This window comes from Heptranchias perlo, unplaced genomic scaffold, assembly GCF_035084215.1.
Source record: "Heptranchias perlo isolate sHepPer1 unplaced genomic scaffold, sHepPer1.hap1 HAP1_SCAFFOLD_47, whole genome shotgun sequence".
Taxonomy (NCBI): domain Eukaryota; kingdom Metazoa; phylum Chordata; class Chondrichthyes; order Hexanchiformes; family Hexanchidae; genus Heptranchias; species Heptranchias perlo.
In genome coordinates, this window is record NW_027139484.1 from 6,791,279 (window position 1) to 6,812,381 (window position 21,103).

The 21,103-nt window shown below is 43.9% G+C and overlaps 1 protein-coding gene across 2 annotated transcripts; it reads left to right on the forward strand.

The window, feature by feature from the left end:
• Positions 1-580: 580 nt before the first annotated feature.
• On the forward strand, positions 581-21,019 carry LOC137313359 (NACHT, LRR and PYD domains-containing protein 3-like). Of its 2 annotated transcripts, none has more exons than XM_067979483.1 (11): positions 581-1,177; positions 4,184-4,350; positions 7,991-8,084; positions 9,907-10,073; positions 12,347-12,515; positions 12,621-12,686; positions 16,439-18,194; positions 19,742-19,828; positions 19,986-20,156; positions 20,341-20,508; positions 20,667-21,019. In XM_067979483.1, exons 3-11 carry the CDS (start codon positions 8,021-8,023, stop codon positions 20,752-20,754), a joined length of 2,736 nt encoding a protein of 911 aa, XP_067835584.1. In that variant the 5' UTR covers positions 581-1,177; positions 4,184-4,350; positions 7,991-8,020; the 3' UTR covers positions 20,755-21,019. The 2 variants fall into 2 exon arrangements, with proteins under 2 accessions (XP_067835584.1, XP_067835585.1); XM_067979484.1 differs by having other exon boundaries at positions 20,341-20,519; positions 20,667-20,755.
• The last annotated feature ends 84 nt before the right edge of the window (positions 21,020-21,103 follow it).

The following is a 21,103-nucleotide window of genomic DNA, read 5'->3' on the forward strand; positions in this document are numbered from 1 at the left end:
CCCCTTACTTTAATCAGTGATTGGCGATGGGAGGGGGCAGAGATAGAATGACATAGAAACCCTTACTTAAAACTGTACTATTGGTTTACGTGTTTTGATGTAAAATTCTGACTGTTCAGATTTCCCTCATCCCTGATCTACTTCCATTGACTTCAATAATAGGGCGGCAGAAGCAGATTCGTTTTTTAAATCCCGCCAATGACTCAACGTATAACTGTTGCTCTGTCTGTCCAGTCGCTCGCGGTGAAATGACGCAGTTTAGTAATGGAATTGGATAAATATTTGAAAAGGAGAAAGTTTGCAGGGCCATGGGGAAAGTGCAGATGAATCTGAAAAAAATGGATAACTCTTTCAAAGAGCCAGCACAGACACCAGGGGCCGAAAGGCCTCCTTCTGTGTTGTTTGATTTAAATCAATGGGGTGATTGTAAATCGAAGCATTCATATCATTTGAGCACTTAATAGGAAAGTTAACTCGCATCAAACCCACGTGAATCAGCTGGTCGGAAGAGTAAAGGCAACGCGAGGTTTCGGGTTATGCCCCACACGATCTTTATATTTCAATAACATTTAGCGGAAGAGGTGACAGCGAGGTTGATGTGCGCTGATACTTCCTGGAGGCTCCATTCAGATTGTGTCGAGCGGAGAGCAAGGCGGGGAGATCAGCCGAATCCCCATAGTATCAGAGTCCTGACTGGGGACAGGAAGAGCAAGGCGGGGAGATCAGCCGAATCCCGGAGTATCAGAGTCCTGACTGGGGACAGGGAGAGCAAGGCGGGGAGATCAGCCGAATCCCCGAGTATCAGAGTCCTGACTGGGGACAGGAAGAGCAAGGCGGGGAGATCAGCCGAATCCCGGAGTATCAGAGTCCTGACTGGGGACAGGGAGAGCAAGGCGGGGAGATCAACCGAATCCCGGAGTATCAGAGTCCGGACTGGGGACAGGGAGAGCAAGGCGGGGAGATCAGCCGAATCCCGGAGTATCAGAGTCCGGACTGGGGACAGGGAGAACAAGGCGGAGAGATCAGCCAAATCCCCGACTACCAGAGTCCTGACGAGGGACAGGAAGAGCAAGGAGGGGGGATCAGCCGAATCCCCGAGTATCAGAGTCCTGACTGGGGACAGGAGCCGTGCGGACCAGATCACATGTCGCTTCAGTCTTTTCAATGGATGAATTGGGTGAGTGACTGAGAATGTTTCAGAGTGGAGGATTATAAAGGGAAAGGAGAGAGTGAAAGTGATGGATTGGAGAAAAAGATGGGGAAATGAAAGGGGCACCTTAGTTATTTGGACTCGGAGTCTACTATTATATAGAAGGAAAAACATGAATACATGAAGTGCAGATCTCTCGTCTTTCTCTCGTCACACATACGGATCTGGGTGGCAACCAGATGGTGATCAGAATTAAAGATAAAACCTAATGTAGAGAATTAATCAACACCAAATGCGGGTGACCCCATTATTCTCAGGTGGATGTTGGGGTCGAATTGAAACCCAGAGCTACTTTAATCAGAACACAATGGGATTGAATAAACCTTCTGGTAAAAAATTAAACTGAACGGGGAACTGAGTGGGTCTCAAAATGTCTGCCCCTGAGCGACACAAAGTAACAGTAAAATGCTGAAACTTGCAGAGACAGAAGCGAACGGTTTCCGTTTGGGGGAACTCACTTCCTCAAACTGTTTATCGATAAGAGTAAGAGGCTTTTGCACTTTGCATGTAATCTGCACTTGCTGTGTCTGATTGAACATTTGATATGGACACGTGTCTTCTGGCAATTTAACTTGTTAAATCCCGGTCTGTGTAGGATTTTAGAAGTGTTTGATGGTTAAAGGTTAGTTTTCATCATCCTGCCGCTTCTCCCCAACTGAAAATACACACAGATACTCAGTCACTCACTGATACACAAGGCATCCTCTGTCTCTTTCTCTCACACACACACTCACTCAGATATCCAGAGCCATTGTCTCTCTCTCTGCGTCTCACATACACACGCACTCAGTCAGTCCCTCACTGATACACTGAGTGTCTCCCTCCATCACATATACACACACCTGCTCAGAGTCACTCAGATATACAGACGCACCCTTTGTCTCTCTCTCTGTATGTGTCTCTCTCATACTGACACACTCAATTAGTTGTTCACAGATATACTATGTATCTGGCTCTCTCAGATAAACATACATTCAGAGTCTCACAGAGTTATACAGAGGCATCCATTGTCTCTCTCTCACATTCATACAATCCTCAGTTGCCCACTGATAAAATCTGTTTCACTCTCATATACACACACATTCAGATGCACTCACTGATATCGACAGGCATTCACTTCCCCTATCTCTCTCCATCAAACACACAAAGAGTCACTGACTGATATACACACGTCTGCTCTCTATCTCATATGGTACACTGCCATCGTTTGGGGTCGGTGCCCAAGAGTGCCTGCCCCGCCCCTTTTGTAAGGAATAGTAAACTGCCATTCTGTGGTGACATAGTGCCCTCCCCGCTCCTTTGTGTCAGACACGGTGCACAGACATCGTGTGGTGACACAGCGCACTCCCGCCCCCTTGTGCCATAAACGGTACACAGCCGTCCTGTGGTGACACAGTGCGCTCCCCGCCCACTTGTACCATACACGGTGCATTGCCATCCTTTGGTGACACCGTGCCCTCCCCAAAGTGTGTGTCCTTTAATCATATCCATTGTGTTTGGAGAGTGGCACCGATAAATTTTCAACTCTAATTCCCCATCAACTACTGATATTTTTGGAATTGTAAACAATTTTACAACACCAAGTTATAGTCCAGCAATTTTATTTTAAATTCACAAGCTTTCGGAGATTTTCTCCTTCCTCAGGCAAATGTTTCAAGATCTCCTTGAAGCCTACGCATTTATACATATTGAACAATAATACATGGTGTTTACAGACTGCCCCTGCAACTGCCCGTTGCCTTGGCTTCAAGGAGATCTTGAAACATTTGCCTGAGGAAGGAGAAAATCTCCGAAAGCTTGTGAATTTAAAATAAAATTGCTGGACTATAACTTGGTGTTGTAAAATTGTTTACAATTGTCAACCCCAGTCCATCACCGGCATCTCCACATCATGATATTTTTGGAGATAGTGATTTGATTTATCCTAAAACTAAGAGTAGGCCATATTTGTTCACACATTCTACTTCAAATCATTCAGTTACTGATCCTGATTCTCTCTAATCAGAGATATTTTATTAAAGCCATGAGAATGAGTTGTAACCTCTAGTCAAGTTGTGCACATCAATGACCATTTAGAGCAAAATAGAAACAAGTTAATTGCTGAGAGCTTCTATTTTCTCTTGTTCTCTTAAATATGGTCAACGTTCCCTCCATATTCCCACACAGAGATGTTGTTATTACAGTTAATACCTATTTGACGGTAATGTATTCTTATTAAAATGTCTCACTTGTGGTTACAAACGTTCCTTCCCCACCCCACATGCCAGCACTTTGGAATTTGCAGCTAACTGGAGACACATCCAGTCTCTGAGTCAGGAACTGTCAATTCAAGACGGTTAGAAACCCACTCCACAGCTGTAAACAGGAGATTTACTCATCGGAGTGTCCACACTAAAGAGTAACACTCACAGCAAGCGAAATCTCTTCTTTCTGTGAGAAATCAGTCCCATGTTATGTTATGTTATGTAAATATTCAGTGAAGTGAACTCACTGCAATAGTCACACTTCCCAGTCACGGTGTTGGGGCAGTACAGCTGCCTTCTGTGGGTAGAACCATGTCGCTGTGGATATTGTCCCATCAACTCTCCCTGTTGTCGATGATGCCAGTAAAATACACTTGGAAACTTGGAGTCTCGCCCCTCGATGGAGTTCAGGCGGAAAATATAAAGGAATGGCCACTGATTCACAAATAGCAAATGCGATCCTAAAAACAATGACGGGACATTGAGAAGGAATTGCCTCGAACTGGGGTTGGAGTATGAAACGATCACATATTGTGGTCGGGGTGGTAAAGAGACATGGAATGTGAGAACAGAGTTCCTCAAACAGTGTGTTTATTCAATCAAATATTTGATATTCAATTGTTTAAGTTTCAATTACTTTTATTTTAATAATACATTAGAGGGAAAGTGCTGATTAGATTCTCCTTCACACCGTCAGTATTGGTCTCATTTTCTGCACTGCCATAATTAGATCTCCCGGTGAATGAAGGAGTGATTGAGAAAAGTCCACAGCTGGAAGTAAACAGGGATTGTAGACTGAGGAACAACAGCAGGTGAATCAGCACATCATTGTGAGAGCAGCAACCAGAGAGAACCCTTCCGATTCAAAGAGCTTCCATAGATCGACTGGGGAGAAAGGTAAGAGAAAGTTCCATTTACTTAGATAAACACTGGTCCTGTAGACAGTACACAAAGGTTACAAGGTAAGGGTGGAAATGGTGAGAATGAGGCTGTGAGAGTCTGATCACCGAGTACAATTATCCAGCATGAGGCCGTGCAATGAAACGTGAAGTGAGATCAGTTTCTGTCTCAAAACACACAGTTACAAATTAATCTTGTGTGTGTTTTAGAGTGAAGGGGTTTGATCTGAGAGGTGACTCCAGTCTGAGGCAGAGCCCAGCAGATATACAGTGTCTCCCCGCCCCCAGCACCAACTCGGAAATAACCCACCTTTATAGCCCCCATAATATCGATATTACACTTTGAGTTAAGGTAGTGCCAGACAGTGTTACCGGATTGAAATATATTTCATAACCAACAATCAAAATAAATCATCTTACAATTCTGAACTGGATACTGGGTTTCACATAATGTTATTTCCCATCAGTAAATCGATTTCTGGATTTCACAATTGTAGTTGAATTAAATGATTATCATTTAAATATAAACTGGTGATAAAATAATACGTAAATATTATTGAATGGATTGTAAAAATTCTTCCTATTGATTATTTTGTGTGTTGTCAGAATAATGTTCTGGGTGATCACCTGTTCCAGCTCCCGGCCTCGGCCGAGGGTTCTTTTTAATAAACTGAGAGCGATGTTTGTCCCGATACAATCCAGATTCATGTCCGTGCTATTTGATTTGATAGAAGTGTTCAAAATAATGGCGATTTAGATAAAGTAAATAAAGGGAAACGGTTCCCATTGGCGGAAGGGTCAAGAACCAGATGACACACATTTAGGGTGATTGGAGAAAGAACCACATTCAGTGAGTTTAATGATCTGGAATGCGCTGCCTGACAGGGTGGTGGAAGCAGATTCAATAGTAAATTTCAAAAGCGAATTGGATAAATTGTGTAAGGGAAAATATTTGCAGGTCTACATGGAAAGAGCGGGGGAATGGGACCAACTGGAATGCTCTTAAAAAGAGCCGGCACAGGATCGATGGCCTGAATGGCCTCCTTCGATGCTGTAATCATTCCGTTATTCTATCGAATTCCATTTTGAAAGTTACTATTGAATCTGCTTCCAACACCCGTTCAAGTAGTGCATTCCAGATCATAATATCTGGCCACATCAAAATGAAAATCTCTTCATTTCCCCCACCCCCCCGCCCTGGTTCTTTTGTCAATTATCTTAAATCTGTGTCCCCTGGTTATCGACACATATTAATCTTAAAAGCCTTTTTCTAACCATCCGTTTATCGATTAATAAATATCTTTAATCTAACTTAACAGGTATAAATAGAGGACCGTGTTTTAATATGTGATTTTAAAACATCACTGAGACAGGTCCTTTAGATTAAAGTACAAGTCTGGCGTGTAAAGTTACTTTCATATTATAAAGAGATCATTTTCAGTAATACCATTGTTAAGAAATGGTGGGGTTATAATATGTGTTCTACGAAAAGCAAATATAATTGCAGCGACACAAAGTTCAAAACATTTCTTTCCATTTGGCGGCTGTAAGTTGTCAGCGAGCTCAAGGAACGGAAACGAGATCTGTTGCATCGCCCCCCTCTGCTGACAGCGGTTTGTTTCCTGGAGACTGGGGAGTAAAGTAGATCTGTTGCATCGGCCGCCTCTGCTGACAGCAGTTTGTAACCTGGAGACTGGGGGATAAAGTAGATCTGTTGCATCGCCCCCCTCTGCTGACTGTGGTTTGTAACCTGGAGACTGGGGGATAAAGTAGATCTGTTGCATCTCCCCCCTCTGCTGACTGAGGTTTGTAACCTGGAGACTGGGGGATAAAGTAGATCTGTTGCATCGCCCCCCTCTGCTGACTGAGGTTTGTAACCTGAAGACTGGAGGGTAAAGTCAATCTCCCCTCTTTCTCTCGTCACACACACGGTTCTGGGTGGAAACCAGATGGTGATCAGAATTAAAGATAAAACCTAATGCAGAGAATCAATCAACACCAAATGCGGGTGACCCCATTATTCTCAGGTGGATGTTAGGGACGAATTGAAACCCAGATCTACTTTAATCAAAAAGCACTGGGATTGAAGAAGCCTTCTGGTAAAAAAATCACACTGAAGGGGGAACTGAGTGGGTCTCAACATTTATGCCCGAGTGACACAAAGTAAAAGCAAAATGCTGAAACTCGCAGAGACAGAAGCGAAAGTTTTCCGTTTGTGGGAACCTCACTTCCTCCAACTTTAGATCGATATGAGGAAGAGGTTTCTGATCTTTTGCCCCGAGACGCCACTTGCTGTGTCTGATCCAACCTGTGATATGGACACGTGTCTTCTGGCAATTTAACTGGTTCGATCCCTGTCTGTTTCGGATTTTACAAATTGTTGATGGTTAAAGGTCGGGTTTCATCATCCTGGCACTTCTCCCCACACAAAACATTCAGTCACTCACTGATGTTCAGAGGCATCCTCTCTCTCTCTCACACTCATTGATGTTCAGAGGCATCTTCTCTCTCTCACACTCATTGATATTCAGAGGCATCCTCTCTCACCCACACTCACTCAGTCATTCACTGATAGACACACACATCCTCTCTCACTGTCTCTCTCACATGGTACACTGCCATCGTGTGGTGACACAATGCCTTCCCCAAAGTGTATGACACTGTGTATCATTACTCGTTTGTTTCACACTCCACCCAATGACATTATACAGGAACAGGAGGACGCCGTTCAGCCCCTCGAACCTGTCCCGTCACTCTATTAGATCGTAACCGATCTGTACCTCAACTCCATTTCCCGCCTTAGCTGCATGTCACCTTAATATACCTAATAAAAGGGTAGATTTCATTACCTGTTACTTTGTGCTGAAAACAGAATCTGACCCTATTGGGGAACTGGAAACCAGGGACACAGACAGACTCAGTGAGTGAGGAAAACTGTGGGAGATGGTGTTTTATGTGGGCAAGTGTGAGGTCATCCACTTTGGATCAGAAAAAGACACATTCCCCTTTGTGTCTGGAGAGGCCCCGAGAGATGTTTCCCCTCAATTCCCCACCAACTATCGATAGTTTCAGTGATTGGGTTTATCCTAAGACGAAGAGTGGGCCGTATTTCTGGTCATTCATTCCTTTCTGGTGCAAAAACACAAAAGGAAACGTGGCTCCGCCGAGGCTAACAAAAGAGATTAAGGATAGATTCAAAGAAGAGTCATATAAAGTTACCAGAAAAAGCAGCAAACCTGAGGATTGGGAGCAGTTTAGAATTCAGCGAAAAAGGACCAAGATGATTAAGAGGAAAAACAGAGTATGAGAGTAAACGTGGAAGGAACATAAAAGTGGACTGTAAAATCTTCTACAAGTATTTAAAAAGAAAAAGATTAGTGAAGACAAATGTGAGTCCATCACGGTCAGAAGCGGGAGAATTTATGGTGGAGAACAAGGACTCAGTGGGTTTCACTGGGCAGCTGTCTGTTTCACACCTGATGTGGAACGTTGATCATAACACTCGTGAAATGCTCGATCCCAGAGCTAACAAATGTTGTACTGATGGGGGAGGAGGGACTTGGTATCATGTTTAACAAGGCAACGCTCTCCTCATTTTAATATTTCTGTCTAACTTCATATTAATATATTTATTACAGAGCATCAGAATCTGGGAATCTGTTACCACCATGGCTGAAGGTTCAAACAGGGGAGGAGATCCAACATCTTCAACAAGAATGAGAATGGACACAGGTAGGTTCAGAAAATTCATCAAAATATAATTTCTGACCTCACAAAGGGTCCAAATCACGAGCAGTAACCTGCAGCTCACCACAGGAAGAGGGAACAGCACAGATACTGTGCAGATAGAGGGAAGTGAGTGACCATCTAGAGGGACAGTGCAGTCACAGGTGGAGGGATCTCCTGAGTACTGGAACTGTCCAATAGATAACTGGTGTTGGGTACTGTAAGGTGGATAGAGACAGCGTCTCAGAGGATTAACAGTGTGAGACCGGGGAGCAGGTGGACACCCCGAGTGGGGCAGGGGTGAGAGGCAGGTGGGGCACAGCAATAGGAAAGGGATAGTGGTGGGAGATTCTATAGTCTGGGGAATATACAGACTCTTCTGCAGCCCTGAGCAGGTTCCAAATGGTAAGTTGCCTCCCTGGTGTCAGAGGGAAAAATTTCCAGGAACAGGTGGGACGATCTCTGGAAAGGAAAGGGGAGCAGAGAATAGTCATGGTCGGACCCAATAACATGGATAGAAATACGATTATACAGGGAATATTGAGACTGAGGCTCGACACATTAAACAAGGCCTTCAGGTGTTGATCTCTGGATTGTTTTACGGTGGGCCACTTAAAGAGGGAAATATGCGGCAGGTCAATGTGTGGCTGCAGGGCTGGAGCAGGAGGGAAGGGTTCACGGTCTTGGGGATAGAGTGAGTTCAGGGAGAAGGGAAGGGACGGTCACGGTCTGAACCGAGCAACAATGATTTTACAGACTGGGTGAATGGAGTAGGAGGGAAGGGTTCACGGTCTTGGGGACTAGAGTGAGTTCAGGGAGAAGGGAAGGGACGGTCACGGTCTGAACCGACCAACAATGGTTTTACAGACTGGGTGAATGGAGCAGCGGGAAGGTTTCAGTTGATATGACCGGAGAGGGGGAACTATCTGGATCTGAGACTTAAGCGTGGAATTAATAAAACTGTTGGGGCAGGAACAGATGATTTATGAAGTAATGAAATGATATTGGCAGGAAAAAGGGTAGGAGGTTTTTAAGTATTGCGAGATAAAGTTATGGATGTCGAGGGGGGAAAGAAAAACGAATTATAGGTAAATTACCCCCAAAATCGGAGTTTGGATTAAGTTATGTGTCTATGAATGTACAAATCATTCCAAACACATTTGGAAAGTCAGAATCATAAGAGATATGGTCCAGGAGCTATCAGACCACATGGTTTAGGTTTACACGGATTCAGCGAAATCTTCCTGGTTATAACATTTTGCGGGGAGATTAATGAAGATTCTAACACTGATGGTGTTAGTGGGAATGTCGGTGTACTGGAGGAGGATGTCAGAGATAACTGGAGAAGTATTTGGATCTGAGAAAAGTAGAGAAGCGGCTGGACCTACAACCAATGCGGTTAAATGAAGTCAGGGAGGAGACTTTGGAAATAAAAACGGATTAGAAAGAGACAAAGAAATGTATCTGTTCAAGAGGGAGAGAAGGTAAACCCGGTAACTGGAGATCAATTAGTGTACGTCAGCAGTGGGCAAACTCCTCAAATCTGTCATTCCAGGTCGAATTAATGAACATTTAGAGACACGGGATGATCAGGGGAGGCTGGAACTGATTCGCTGTAGACAAGCCGTGTTTCACATATTTAAACACCGGTTTTTAAGAATTGACTGTACGGAACGATGGAAGGCAGCACATGCGGTGTTTATCGGTTTTCAGAAGGTGTTTGATAATGTGACTCACAGGAGGCTTCAGCCGTTTGGTATAAGAGGAAATGTAGCCGCCCGGATAGAAAGTCGATAATGTGTTTAGTTTTCTCCATTTCTGTTCACAGATCCGAACCCTGCAATCACTGAGTTCCTGACAAAGTGCGACGATTACCTGCTGTTCCAGTTGACGAAATTCTACCGGGACAGACTAGAACAGGCGATTGAAGAAGGGGTGGACGGAGTCAGCTCGTTGTTAACGTACGAGAGGCATTTCAGTGGACAGGAACATCGGGTAAGTGGGAGGGACACAGAATGAGTTTGGATTATTTAAAAGTAACAGAAGTGACAGAATATCACATCTTAGAATCATAGAATGTTACAGGACAGAAACAGGCCAAATAGGGAAGAAGTGCATAAAACTGAATATATTTGAATCTGAACCAATGATAGGAAGAGATGATAATACCCAAATGGATCAGTCAATATCTGCACAGAGAAAGGACAGGGTAACGACAACAGCAACATGCATTTATACAGCGCCTTTTCACAGAAGCGATTATCAAACAAAATTTGACACCAAACCACATGAAGAGATATTCGGAGAGGTGATCAAAAGCTTGGTCAAAGAGGCAGGTCTTAAAGGAAAGGAGAGAGAGGTAGAGAGGCGGAGATGTTTAGGGAGAGAATTTTCACAGCTTATGGACTCGGCAGTTGAAGGCAAAACCACCAATGATGGAGCAACGACAATCGGGGATGCACAAGAGGCCAGAATTGGAGGATGGCAGAGATCTGAGGGGTTTGTAGGGCTGGAGGAGGTTACAGAGATAGGGAGAGGCAACGTCATGGTAGGATTTGTGCACAGCGATGAGAATTTTAAAATCGATCAGTTTCAGGATCGAGAGCCAATGTAGGTCGGCGAGCACAGGGGTGTTGGGTGAACGGGACTTGGTGTGAGTTAGGCTACGGGAAGCAGAGTTTTGGATGAGCTCAAGTTTACGGAGGCTGGAAGGTGAGAGGCCGGCCAGGAGACCATTGGAATGGTGGAGTGTGGAAGTGACAAAGGGATGGTTTCGGTCTTCCCAATATTTAATTGGAGGAAATTTCCTCCGGACGCAACTATTCCGATGCTCTCCTGGCCGGCTTCCCATTCTCCGCCTTCTTTAAACTTCAACACATCCAAAACGCTGCTGCCTGTAACCTGTCCCTCGCCCATCCCGCTCACCCCTCACTCCTGTGCTCGTTCACCTATCGCAGTTCTCGAATAACTTCAATTTTCAATTCCCATCCTCCTGTTTAAATCACTTCATGGTGCCGCCCCTCACTAGAATTCTCTCTTGCTCTGACTCTGGCATCTTATGCCTCTCCCCATCGCCCGACCAGCGGTGGCCTAGCATTCTGTAGTTTTTGGACCCAGGCTCTGGAATTCACTCCCTAAACCCCTCCACCTCTCTACCTCCCTCTTCTGCTGAAAATTTGATTCTTTATCCAGCTTTTGGTTACCCCGAATAATATGCCTTCCTTTGTCTCGGGCCCATTGTATGATTCCACTCCTGTGAATCGCTGTGGGACATTTTTCTACATTAAAGGTGCTATGTTTTTGTTGATGAATCAAGATGTTTACAGAATATTTTGCCCATGTTCAGAATGGATCAGTACCCGGCCCAGTGATTACTTTCAGTGCTCAATATAAACTGGGAGATCCCATCACGGAGCAGCTCCTTTCCTTCTCATTCTCAGTCTTTGTCTTTCACTCCACTCAATATAAACTGGGAGATCCCACCACGGAGCAGCTCCTTTCTCTTTGGGGATAGAATCTAAAAACAGGGAGGTATTGCTGCAGTTATATAAGGTATTGGTGAGACCGCACCTGGAATACTGCATACAGCTTTAGTCTCCATACTTAAGAAAATACATACTTGCTCTTGAGGCAGTACAAAGAAGTTTCACTCGGTTAATCCCAGGGATGAGGGGGCGGACGTATGAGGAGAGGTTGAGTAGATTGGGACTCTACTCATTGGAGTTCCGAAAAATGAGAGGCGATCTTATTGAAACATGTAAGATTGTGAAGGGGCTTGATCGGGTTGATGCAGTAAGGATGTTCCCAAGGTTGGGTGAAACTAGAACTAGGGGGCATAATCTTAGAATAAGGGGCTGCTCTTTCAAAACTGAGATGAGGAGAAACTTGTTCACTCAGAGGGTAGTAGGTCTGTGGAATTTGCTGCCCCAGGAAGCTGTGGAAGCTACATCATTAAATAAATTTAAAACAGAAATAGACAGTTTCCTAAAAGTAAAGGGAATTAGGGGTTATGGAGATCGGGCAGGAAATTGGACATGAATTTAGATTTGAGTTTAGGATCAGATCAGCCATGATCTTATTGAATGGTGGAGCAGGCTCGAGGGGCCGATTGGCCTACTGCTGCTCCTATTTCTTATTCTCAGTTTTTGTCTTTCACTCCACTCCTCAATATAAACTGGGAGATCCCATCAGAGAGCAGCTCCTTTCCTTCATTCTCAATCTTTGTCTTTCACTCCACTCCTCAATATTTTCATTATTATTCTTTACAGAAAGTCACTGAGCTCGCGGTGAAGGGAAACAGGGCGGACAGTTCCAAACTTCTCCTAAATCTGGTGATGGAGAAAGGCTCTCAGGCCCGAAGGGTGATGTGGGAATCCTTTCTGAAAATGCACAGGTTACCAAAGTTGGTCAAAATACTGAAAGAGATGCAGAAACTTGGTACGGTAAAATCACACACTGAATTCAATTTCAGATTGAAACATTGCAGAATTTACTATAATATTACACAGATCTGATTTCATGAAAGCTCATTGATTTATACAGGTCCTGATCCATTTGATTATATGGACATCGGACGAGGTTTATCTGAAATACCCAGTCACCTGAAAGGTAAGTGATGAAATGGGGATTTCAAACCGTTTATTTCACTCCTGAGAATCAGAATGTTTGACTGTAGTTTTTTGTTTAGAGATTGTCAGAATCTGGGAATCAGAAATTCAAAGGGTGGAGGAAAGAGAATAAAAGTTCATTTCGATTTGTCGTTAATCCCGTGAAACCACTTGCATCTGGCAGGATCCTAATACACTGCAGCGCTTTATATTCGTCTGTGAGATGCCCTGGTATAGCAGGAAAAAAATGCTTTGCGCAGCTTGAAGATAAAAGTCACTACTTGTTTTGAATTATTGGTAAGTTTGTATTACTCCAATTAATCCAACTGCATACATTCCTGGCAGGATCCTGAAACGCTATGAATCCCCTGACACACCTGGCAGGATCCTGATACACTGTGAATCCCCATACACACCTGGTATGATCCTGTTACACTGTGAATTCTCATACACACCTGGCAGGATCCTGATACAGTGTCAATTCCCATACACACCTGGCAGAATCCCGATACACTGTGAATTCTCATACACACCTTGCAGGATCCCGATACACTGTGAATTCTCATACACACCTGGCAGGATCCTGATATACTGTGAATCCCCAGACACACCTGGCAGGATCCTGATACACTGTCAATCCCCACACACACCTGGCAGGATCCTGATACACTGTGAATCCCCATACACACCTGACAGGATCCAGATACACTGTGAATTCTCATACACACCTGGCAGGATCCTGATACACTGTGAATCCCCATGCACACCTGGCAGGATCCTGATACACTGTGAATCCCCTTACACACCTGGCAGGATCCTGATACACTGTGAATCCCCATACACACCTGGCAGGATCCTGTTACACTGTGAATTCTCATACACACCTGGCAGGATCCTGATACACTGTGAATCCCCATGCACACCTGGCAGGATCCTGATACACTGTGAATCCCCTTACACACCTGGCAGGATCCTGATACACTGTGAATCTCCTTACACACCTGGCAGGATCCTGATATACTGTGAAACCCCTTACACACCTGGCAGGATCCTGGTACACTGTGAATCTCCTTGCACACCTGGCAGGATCCTGATATACTGTGAAACCCCATACACACCTGGCAGGATCATGATATACTGTCAATCCCCTTACACACCTAGCAGGATCCTGATATACTGTCAATCCCCATACACACCTGGCAGGATCCTGATACACTGTCAATCCCCATACACACCTGGCAGGATCCTGATATACTGTCAATCCCCTTACACACCTAGCAGGATCCTGATATACTGTCAATCCCCATACACACCTGGCAGGATCCTGATACACTGTGAATCCCCATACACACCTGGCAGGATCCTGATACACTGTGAATCCCCTTACACACCTCGCAGGATTCTGATACACTGTGAATCCCCTTACACACCTCGCAGGAACCTGATACACTGTGAATCCTCATACACACCTGGCAGGATCCCGATACATTGTGAATCCTCATACACACCCGGCAAGAACCTTTTGCACTGTGAATCCCACAGTGCAAAAGGTTCTTGCCGGGTGTGTATGAGGATTCACAATGTATCGGGATCCTGCCAGGTGTGCACTGCACAGATGCTCTAGGCTCAAATTTAATGAGCAGTGCCTTGAGCCAGATGTTATGGGTTACCTGGCACCCCCCTCCCAGAAATCTTCCCACCATCAGCTAGAGGGAAAGAGGTGGAGAAATGCGAAATATTAAAATGTTATCATTTCACAGCACAGAATGAGACGTTAAAGTGTTCGATCTGATCTCAGAAGATGTGCAGATGTTAACACAATAGATCTTTAATCCGTGGAGGGAAAGACAATATTCAGGGTAATTCAGAAGTTATGGGTTAACTTCCGAATGGCAGAGAAAGTGAGAACCTTATTCTGCTCAAAGAATAGTCCTTTAACTCAGGGGTCTTTTTAGACCCAATGTAATGACTAATGGAAAGAGATTTGTAATTTCCCAAACCTTCATTATAGGAAATTCAGACCAAAATGGAACAATGGAGTGTAATTATTGGGTGAACAATTGAAATGAACTGTGAATGTTTTCTGCTCCACCAGCACACTGAATGATGTGGGCAGTAATTCTAATTCTAATCGATGATATGACAGGACTGTTATAAAAACACATTTAATGAATGTACGTGAAAAACTGCTGCAAAATTGTTCACAATTTCTGAAACACAATATAAGAGGAGAATGAGTAGAGACAGGAAAAGGCCATTTGGCCCATATAAGCCTGTCCCTAAGAGAGATGACACCAACTCCCCCTCCTCTCAGTGTATCCGTAACACATTCAATTATCCCTTTACCCCACTTACACTGCCCTTTTAGTGTCCTTCCCATGTTTATCTGGCCCTTTGTGTGAGAAAATTACCCTGACTTCCCTTTTCCGATATTAATTATTGTGTTGTTTGTGAGCCTGTTTCCGGTTTCCATTCAGTATATTCAAGACTGAGATCGATAGATGTTTGGACACGAAGGGAATCAGTGGATAAGGGAATTGGGCGGGAAAGTGGATTTCAGGTAGATCAGACATGATCTGATTGACTGCTGGAGCAGGCTTATGGCCCACTCCTCCTATTTCTTATGTTCTTTTGTCCTAACTAATGTTGGGAATTCCATTAAAACATTTCAATTCCGAAGTTTCTTGCCCAAACAAAATACATCAAACACTCTCACCATTCCTTCAACCTAAAGTCCAAATACCTTAATTCATCTTTCTGATTCGCCTCTGTACCTTCAGAATGGCAGTAATCTTTACCTGTGATCAGGTGACGATAGAAATGCATGTAATATCCCAGATAACCCCACCGAGTCCGAAAACAACAGCAACTTAACTCCTGTCTATTCAATCTTTCACTCTCCCAGTGCACACAATATCCCAGATAACCTGCCCGAGGTCTGATACAATAACAGTGGAACTTCTGTCCATTCACAGTCTATCCCTCTCCCAGTGCTCACAATATCTCAGATAACCTGCCCGAGGTCTGATACAATAACAGTGGAACTTCTGTCCATTCACAGTCTGTCCGTCTCCCAGTGCCCACAATATCCCAGATAACCTGCCCGAGGTCTGATACAATAACAGTGGAACTTCTGTCCATTCACAGTCTGTCCCTCTCCCAGTGCCCACAATATCACAGAAAACCTGCCCGAGGTCTGATACAATAACAGTGGAACTTCTGTCCATTCTTCGCCTGTCCCTCTCCCAGTGCCCACAATATCACAGAAAACCTGCCCAAGCTCTGATACAATAACAGTGGAACTTCTGTCCATTCACAGTCTATCCCTCTCCCAATGCACACAATAACATATTTCCCATTTCCGCAAAAGGTTAGCACCTCTGACGGTTTCATAGGATAATCCACTAGCACCTCCAGTTTCGTAGAACCAGAATCACATTTAGATTTGTAATGAGATGTCCATGGTTCAGGCCAGGTCTGATAGTATTAATCATCAGAGGGAAAATATCACTTTCACAGAAATCTCCATGTGCAGTCAATATTTGAATCGTGAGGACTTGAAACTTCTCTCAGCCGTTATTCACTTTCAAGCGAGGTTTTCAGTAACTGAGTTTAATTTCCTGCTCGCACCTCTATTGAAGCTGCAAATTCAATCTCGGAACATTTTACTGAATAGTAAAGTGATATTGAGAATTTGGTTTTATGCCAATACAACTAACATTAAGAATCACTTTCTGTCTGTTCTAATTGAAGATGTTCAACAGAAACACAAGGAAACACTCCGGGTCCAAACTGAAACACTGAAAGTGAACACGATCCTAATAAAGGAAAAGGTTAAGATTTTCCAGCTGGTCACTCTATACACTGAGCTAACGGTTATTTCTACTGTTCGAGATCGGACACTTGTCGAACATGAACTACTGGCAAGAGGCCGAGACCATGAAGAGTGGAGAGAGAAACATCTCCGGAGAGAACTGGAAAAAATCCGAACTGATCAATTGTTCCAGAGCAGTTTTTCCCAGAGAAAATCCAAATCTGGGAGTACAGCAGCAGTGAGCGGAGTCGCGGGGATTGGAAAAACAACAATGGTACAAAAGATTGTTTATGACTGGGCCACTGGGAAAATATACCCACACCTTCAATTTGTTTTCAGTTTTAAATTCCGGGATTTGAACGCTATTAACTGTAGAATAAACCTGAGGAATCTGATACTGGATTTGTATCCTTACTTTGGGAATATTCTGGGAGAGCTCTGGAAGAACCCAGAGGGATTACTCTTTATATTCGATGGTTTAGATGAATTCAAGGACAGTATCGATTTTGCTGACAATCGGAGAAATACAGAGGCTGATTACATCTGCACAGATCCTGAAGACCAGTGTGAAGTGTCTGACATTGTGTACAGTTTAATACATCACAAGCTGCTCCCAGGATGTTCAGTGCTCGTGACCAGCCGCCCCACTGAATTACATGTATTGGAAAAGGCTGAGATCAGTGTTTGGGCTGAAATCCTGGGATTTGTTGGTGAGGAACGGAAGGAATATTTCAACAAGTTTTTTGAAGATCAGTCGGTGGCAGCAGCTGTTTTCAAACATGTGGAGGAGAACGAGATCCTGTACACCATGTGTTACAACCCTTCCTACTGCTGGATCCTCGGTCTGTCACTGGGTCCCTTCTTCACACAAAGAGACAGGAAACAGCAGAAAGTTCCCAAGACCATCACCCAACTATATTCCTACTATATTTATAACATTCTGAAAAACCATGGCCGAGAGATTGAATCCCCCCGTGATGTGTTACTGAAGATCGGTGAGATGGCCTACACAGGAGTCTCCGAGAAGAAGATTGTGTTTAGAGGTGGAGATTTGATCAAGTACAATCTGCAACCTTCCCAGTTCCTGTCTGGGTTCATGATGGAACTTTTGGGGAGAGATGATTCTGCCCAGAGTGTGGTTCACACATTCCCGCACCTCACCATCCAAGAGTTTGTAGCCGCACTCGCACAATTCCTGACTCCAGATCCAGGGGACATCCGGAAACTCCTCAGTGAAGCCCACAACAAGGATGATGGGCGATTTGAGATATTTCTCCGTTTTGTTGCTGGGCTCTCCTCCTCACAGTCAGCTCGGCCCCTGGAGGAGTTTCTGGGTCCATTTCTTCATCAAACAATCTGCAGAGTGATTGACTGGGTGAAGGAGATGATTGAAGGACAGATTAGAAAGAGCGGTAGTAAAACTGGTAAAAGGAACCTCCTGAACACACTCCACTACCTGTTTGAGTCTCAGAATACAGCACTGGCTCGGGCCACAGTGGGATCTGTGGAAACACTTACATTTGGAGACAGGGAAGCAGAGTGCACATTGCAACTGACCCCGATTGACTGTGCGGTGCTCTCTCATGTCATTGGACTCTGTGATACAATAAAATACCTCGATCTAGAGTACTGCTCCATTCAGTGTGAAGGATTCCAGCGGCTGGGACCCGGACTGCACAAATGCCAGGTGTTGAGGTAACTGTTTATTTGTCTCTAACTGTTTGGCTAATCGTAGAACAGTCACGGATTGTATTGTTGCTCCGTAATGAAGGGAAACAAACAGTTCAGTTAAACCAGAGAGAAGCAGATTCAACACAAATATGACAAATGATAAGATGATCGGTTAGTAATTCCCTGAGGACTGGAGAATCTAAAATGGATCCTTGTGAACAAGTGGGGATTTTACAGTCTTTATCGGATCAGTAAATACAGGTCACTGAAAGAGTCTGATAATTTAATTGCAATAAATGATATTTGTTGCTGTTTTTCTCACTGCCTGAGTTACGCCCATTGAAGAGGCTCCTTCTCACTGTTACTTACACTGAGACCGACACTAACTGCAGCAGTCCGTGTGTCGGAGCATCCCACCCTCTTACCGAGGTGTGGGGGCAAGTGACCGTCACCGGACTGTCAACGTGTGTAGGAGAGGGAAGCAGAAACACCAAAAATTCAGTAACAAAGAGCAAAACACAGCTTTCGGGCAGTCAACCGCCAGTGGGCGAGCTGAGCTTTCCCCGCAGGACGTCGGTCCATTATCTTAACTCATCAATGACACAGCCCTTCACACTCTCCAATACATCCACCATCTCTTCATCCAGCTGGCAGCACTCGTGCCTCTGAGTCAGAAGGTCGTGGATTCAGGCCCCTCGCTCATTAATCCAGGCCGACACTTCAGTGGGATTTAGGAGCTGAAATCTGCCGGTAAAAATGTTCAAATCTAATGGGTTGTGAGGGATTAGCCCAGGAGTGCAGACACATACCGGCCAGCGGTGTGGCCCCACACACAGCGGGAGGTTCCTGGGTTAACGAGAGGCAGTGAACCCGGGAATTTCCCATAATCTGCCCCCTGTTTGTGAGGCCCCGCTCGGGGACGGAACTTCAGAAAATTCCCCACAAATTGTCGGGCCCGTTTCACCTGAAATAAATGTAGAGCCAGTTGAATGGGAATAAAGTGAGAGACTCCCCTCCCCTATAAACTAGGAGTAAAGGGACATTTAAAACTTGTAACAGGACGGAATAAACTCTCCTTGTTACATGAAATCCTGTGGGACGGATTTTACAGCCGTTTCACAATATAACTCACCCCGAGATATTACACAGATTAATATAATACTGCATAAAGTACAGGGAATCACCGCTTTATCATTTAATTCAGGGAAAATCGATGGATTCCCATAAAATCTGGGATTTGAGAAGCAGCAGAAATGAGACAATTTCGCCAAACTTGACGGGATCGGCCACTGATCTCCAGGAGGGTAATTCTGATCATCAGGAAATGAGACCGGACTGAGGGACATTTATAGGCTTCACACAGACAACACTTTATTTAATAAATACATTTACTGACAGTCCCTGAATATATGGGGAGCTGGGCAGAGTGAGATTCATTGTCAGTGACAGGGAAATCTGGTTATTAATTTCCAGAAGATTTTTCAATTGTTTCCTGCAATATCAGAGATAAATTGTGTCAGGTCAGGGATTGGATTCAGTTTGTTTCTCACTTTCTGTCTGTTTGTATTTAGACTGGGGGCCAATAAACTGCGAGATTCAGGAGTGAAACTATTGTCTGCGGCTCTGAGGAACCCAGACTGTAAAATACTGAGACTGTGGTAAGTACCAGACTGTGTGAGATTGTGTTTATAATAACTGGAAGTCGAACACTGTACATTAATCTCAGTATCAGTAATAATAATACAAATAAACTTTGGGAATTTACTCTGATTCCTGTTATCTCTGATCGTCTCTCTCTCTCTCTCTGATCTCCAGGTTATGGGATAACGGTCTCACAGCTTCTTGTACCGAGGATCTCTCCTCCGCTCTCAGTACAAACCGGTCACTGACGGCACTGAACGTGGGTTGCAATAACCTGGGAGATTCAGGAGTGAAACTATTGTCTGCGGCTCTGAGGAACCCGGACTGTAAAATACAGGAACTGGAGTAAGTATCAGACTGTGTGAGATGGTGTTCATAATAACTGGAAGTCTGACACGGTACATTAATGTCAGTATAAGTAATAATAATACAAATAAATACTGTACATTATTAGTATCAGTAATTGTGTTATTAATTAACACTGGGGATTCAACCTGATTCCTGTTATTTCTCTCTCTCTGATCCACAGTATAAGTGATAACCGTCTCACAGATTCTTGCGCCGAGGATCTCTACTCCGCTCTCAGAACAAATCGGTCACTGACATGGCTGAACCTGAGAACAAACTCCTTCACAGACCAATCTGTCCCCGCTCTCCGCTCCCTCATACTGACCTGCAGGAGTCTGGAGTGGATCCAGTGAGTTTAAAGTAATATATAAAATATCAATGTCATTCAGTCCCTTTTATGGGTAATATTTGTCTGTAATTATTATTGAAATATCAACCGCAGTTTCCCTGTTATTTACACTGTTGTTCAATCTGTTTATTTTCTGTTTAATCTTTAATCTGTTTCAGGCTGGTGGAGAATCAGTTCAGTCCAAACGGAAAGAGACACCTGGAGTCACTGCGGGAATCCAGACACAGACTGAGTGTGGTAGTGTGAACATTTCAATTTATAACCATTCCTGGTCTCATTATATGAACATTTCAATTTATAACCATTCCTGGTCTCATTATATGAACATTTCAATTTATAACCATTTCTGGTCTCATTATATGAACATTTCAATTTATAACCATTCCTGGTCTCATTATATGAACATTTCAATTTATAACCATTTCTGGTCTTATTCTATGAACATTTCAATTTATAACCATTCCTGGTCTCATTATATGAACATTTCAATTTATAACCATTCCTGGTCTCATTATATGAACATTTCAATTTATAACCATTCCTGGTCTCATTATATGAACATTTCAATTTATAACCATTTCTGGTCTTATTCTAT

Bases quoted from the DNA above. Each gene is read 5' to 3' on its own strand.
- LOC137313359 (XM_067979483.1), top strand. From the start codon at position 8,021: ATGGCTGAAGGTTCAAACAGGGGAGGAGATCCAACATCTTCAACAAGA. The intron at 8,085-9,906 runs GTAGGTTCAGAA...TTCTGTTCACAG, and splicing joins AAGAATGAGAATGGACACAG to ATCCGAACCCTGCAATCACT. The intron at 18,195-19,741 runs GTAACTGTTTAT...GTTTGTATTTAG, and splicing joins CACAAATGCCAGGTGTTGAG to ACTGGGGGCCAATAAACTGC.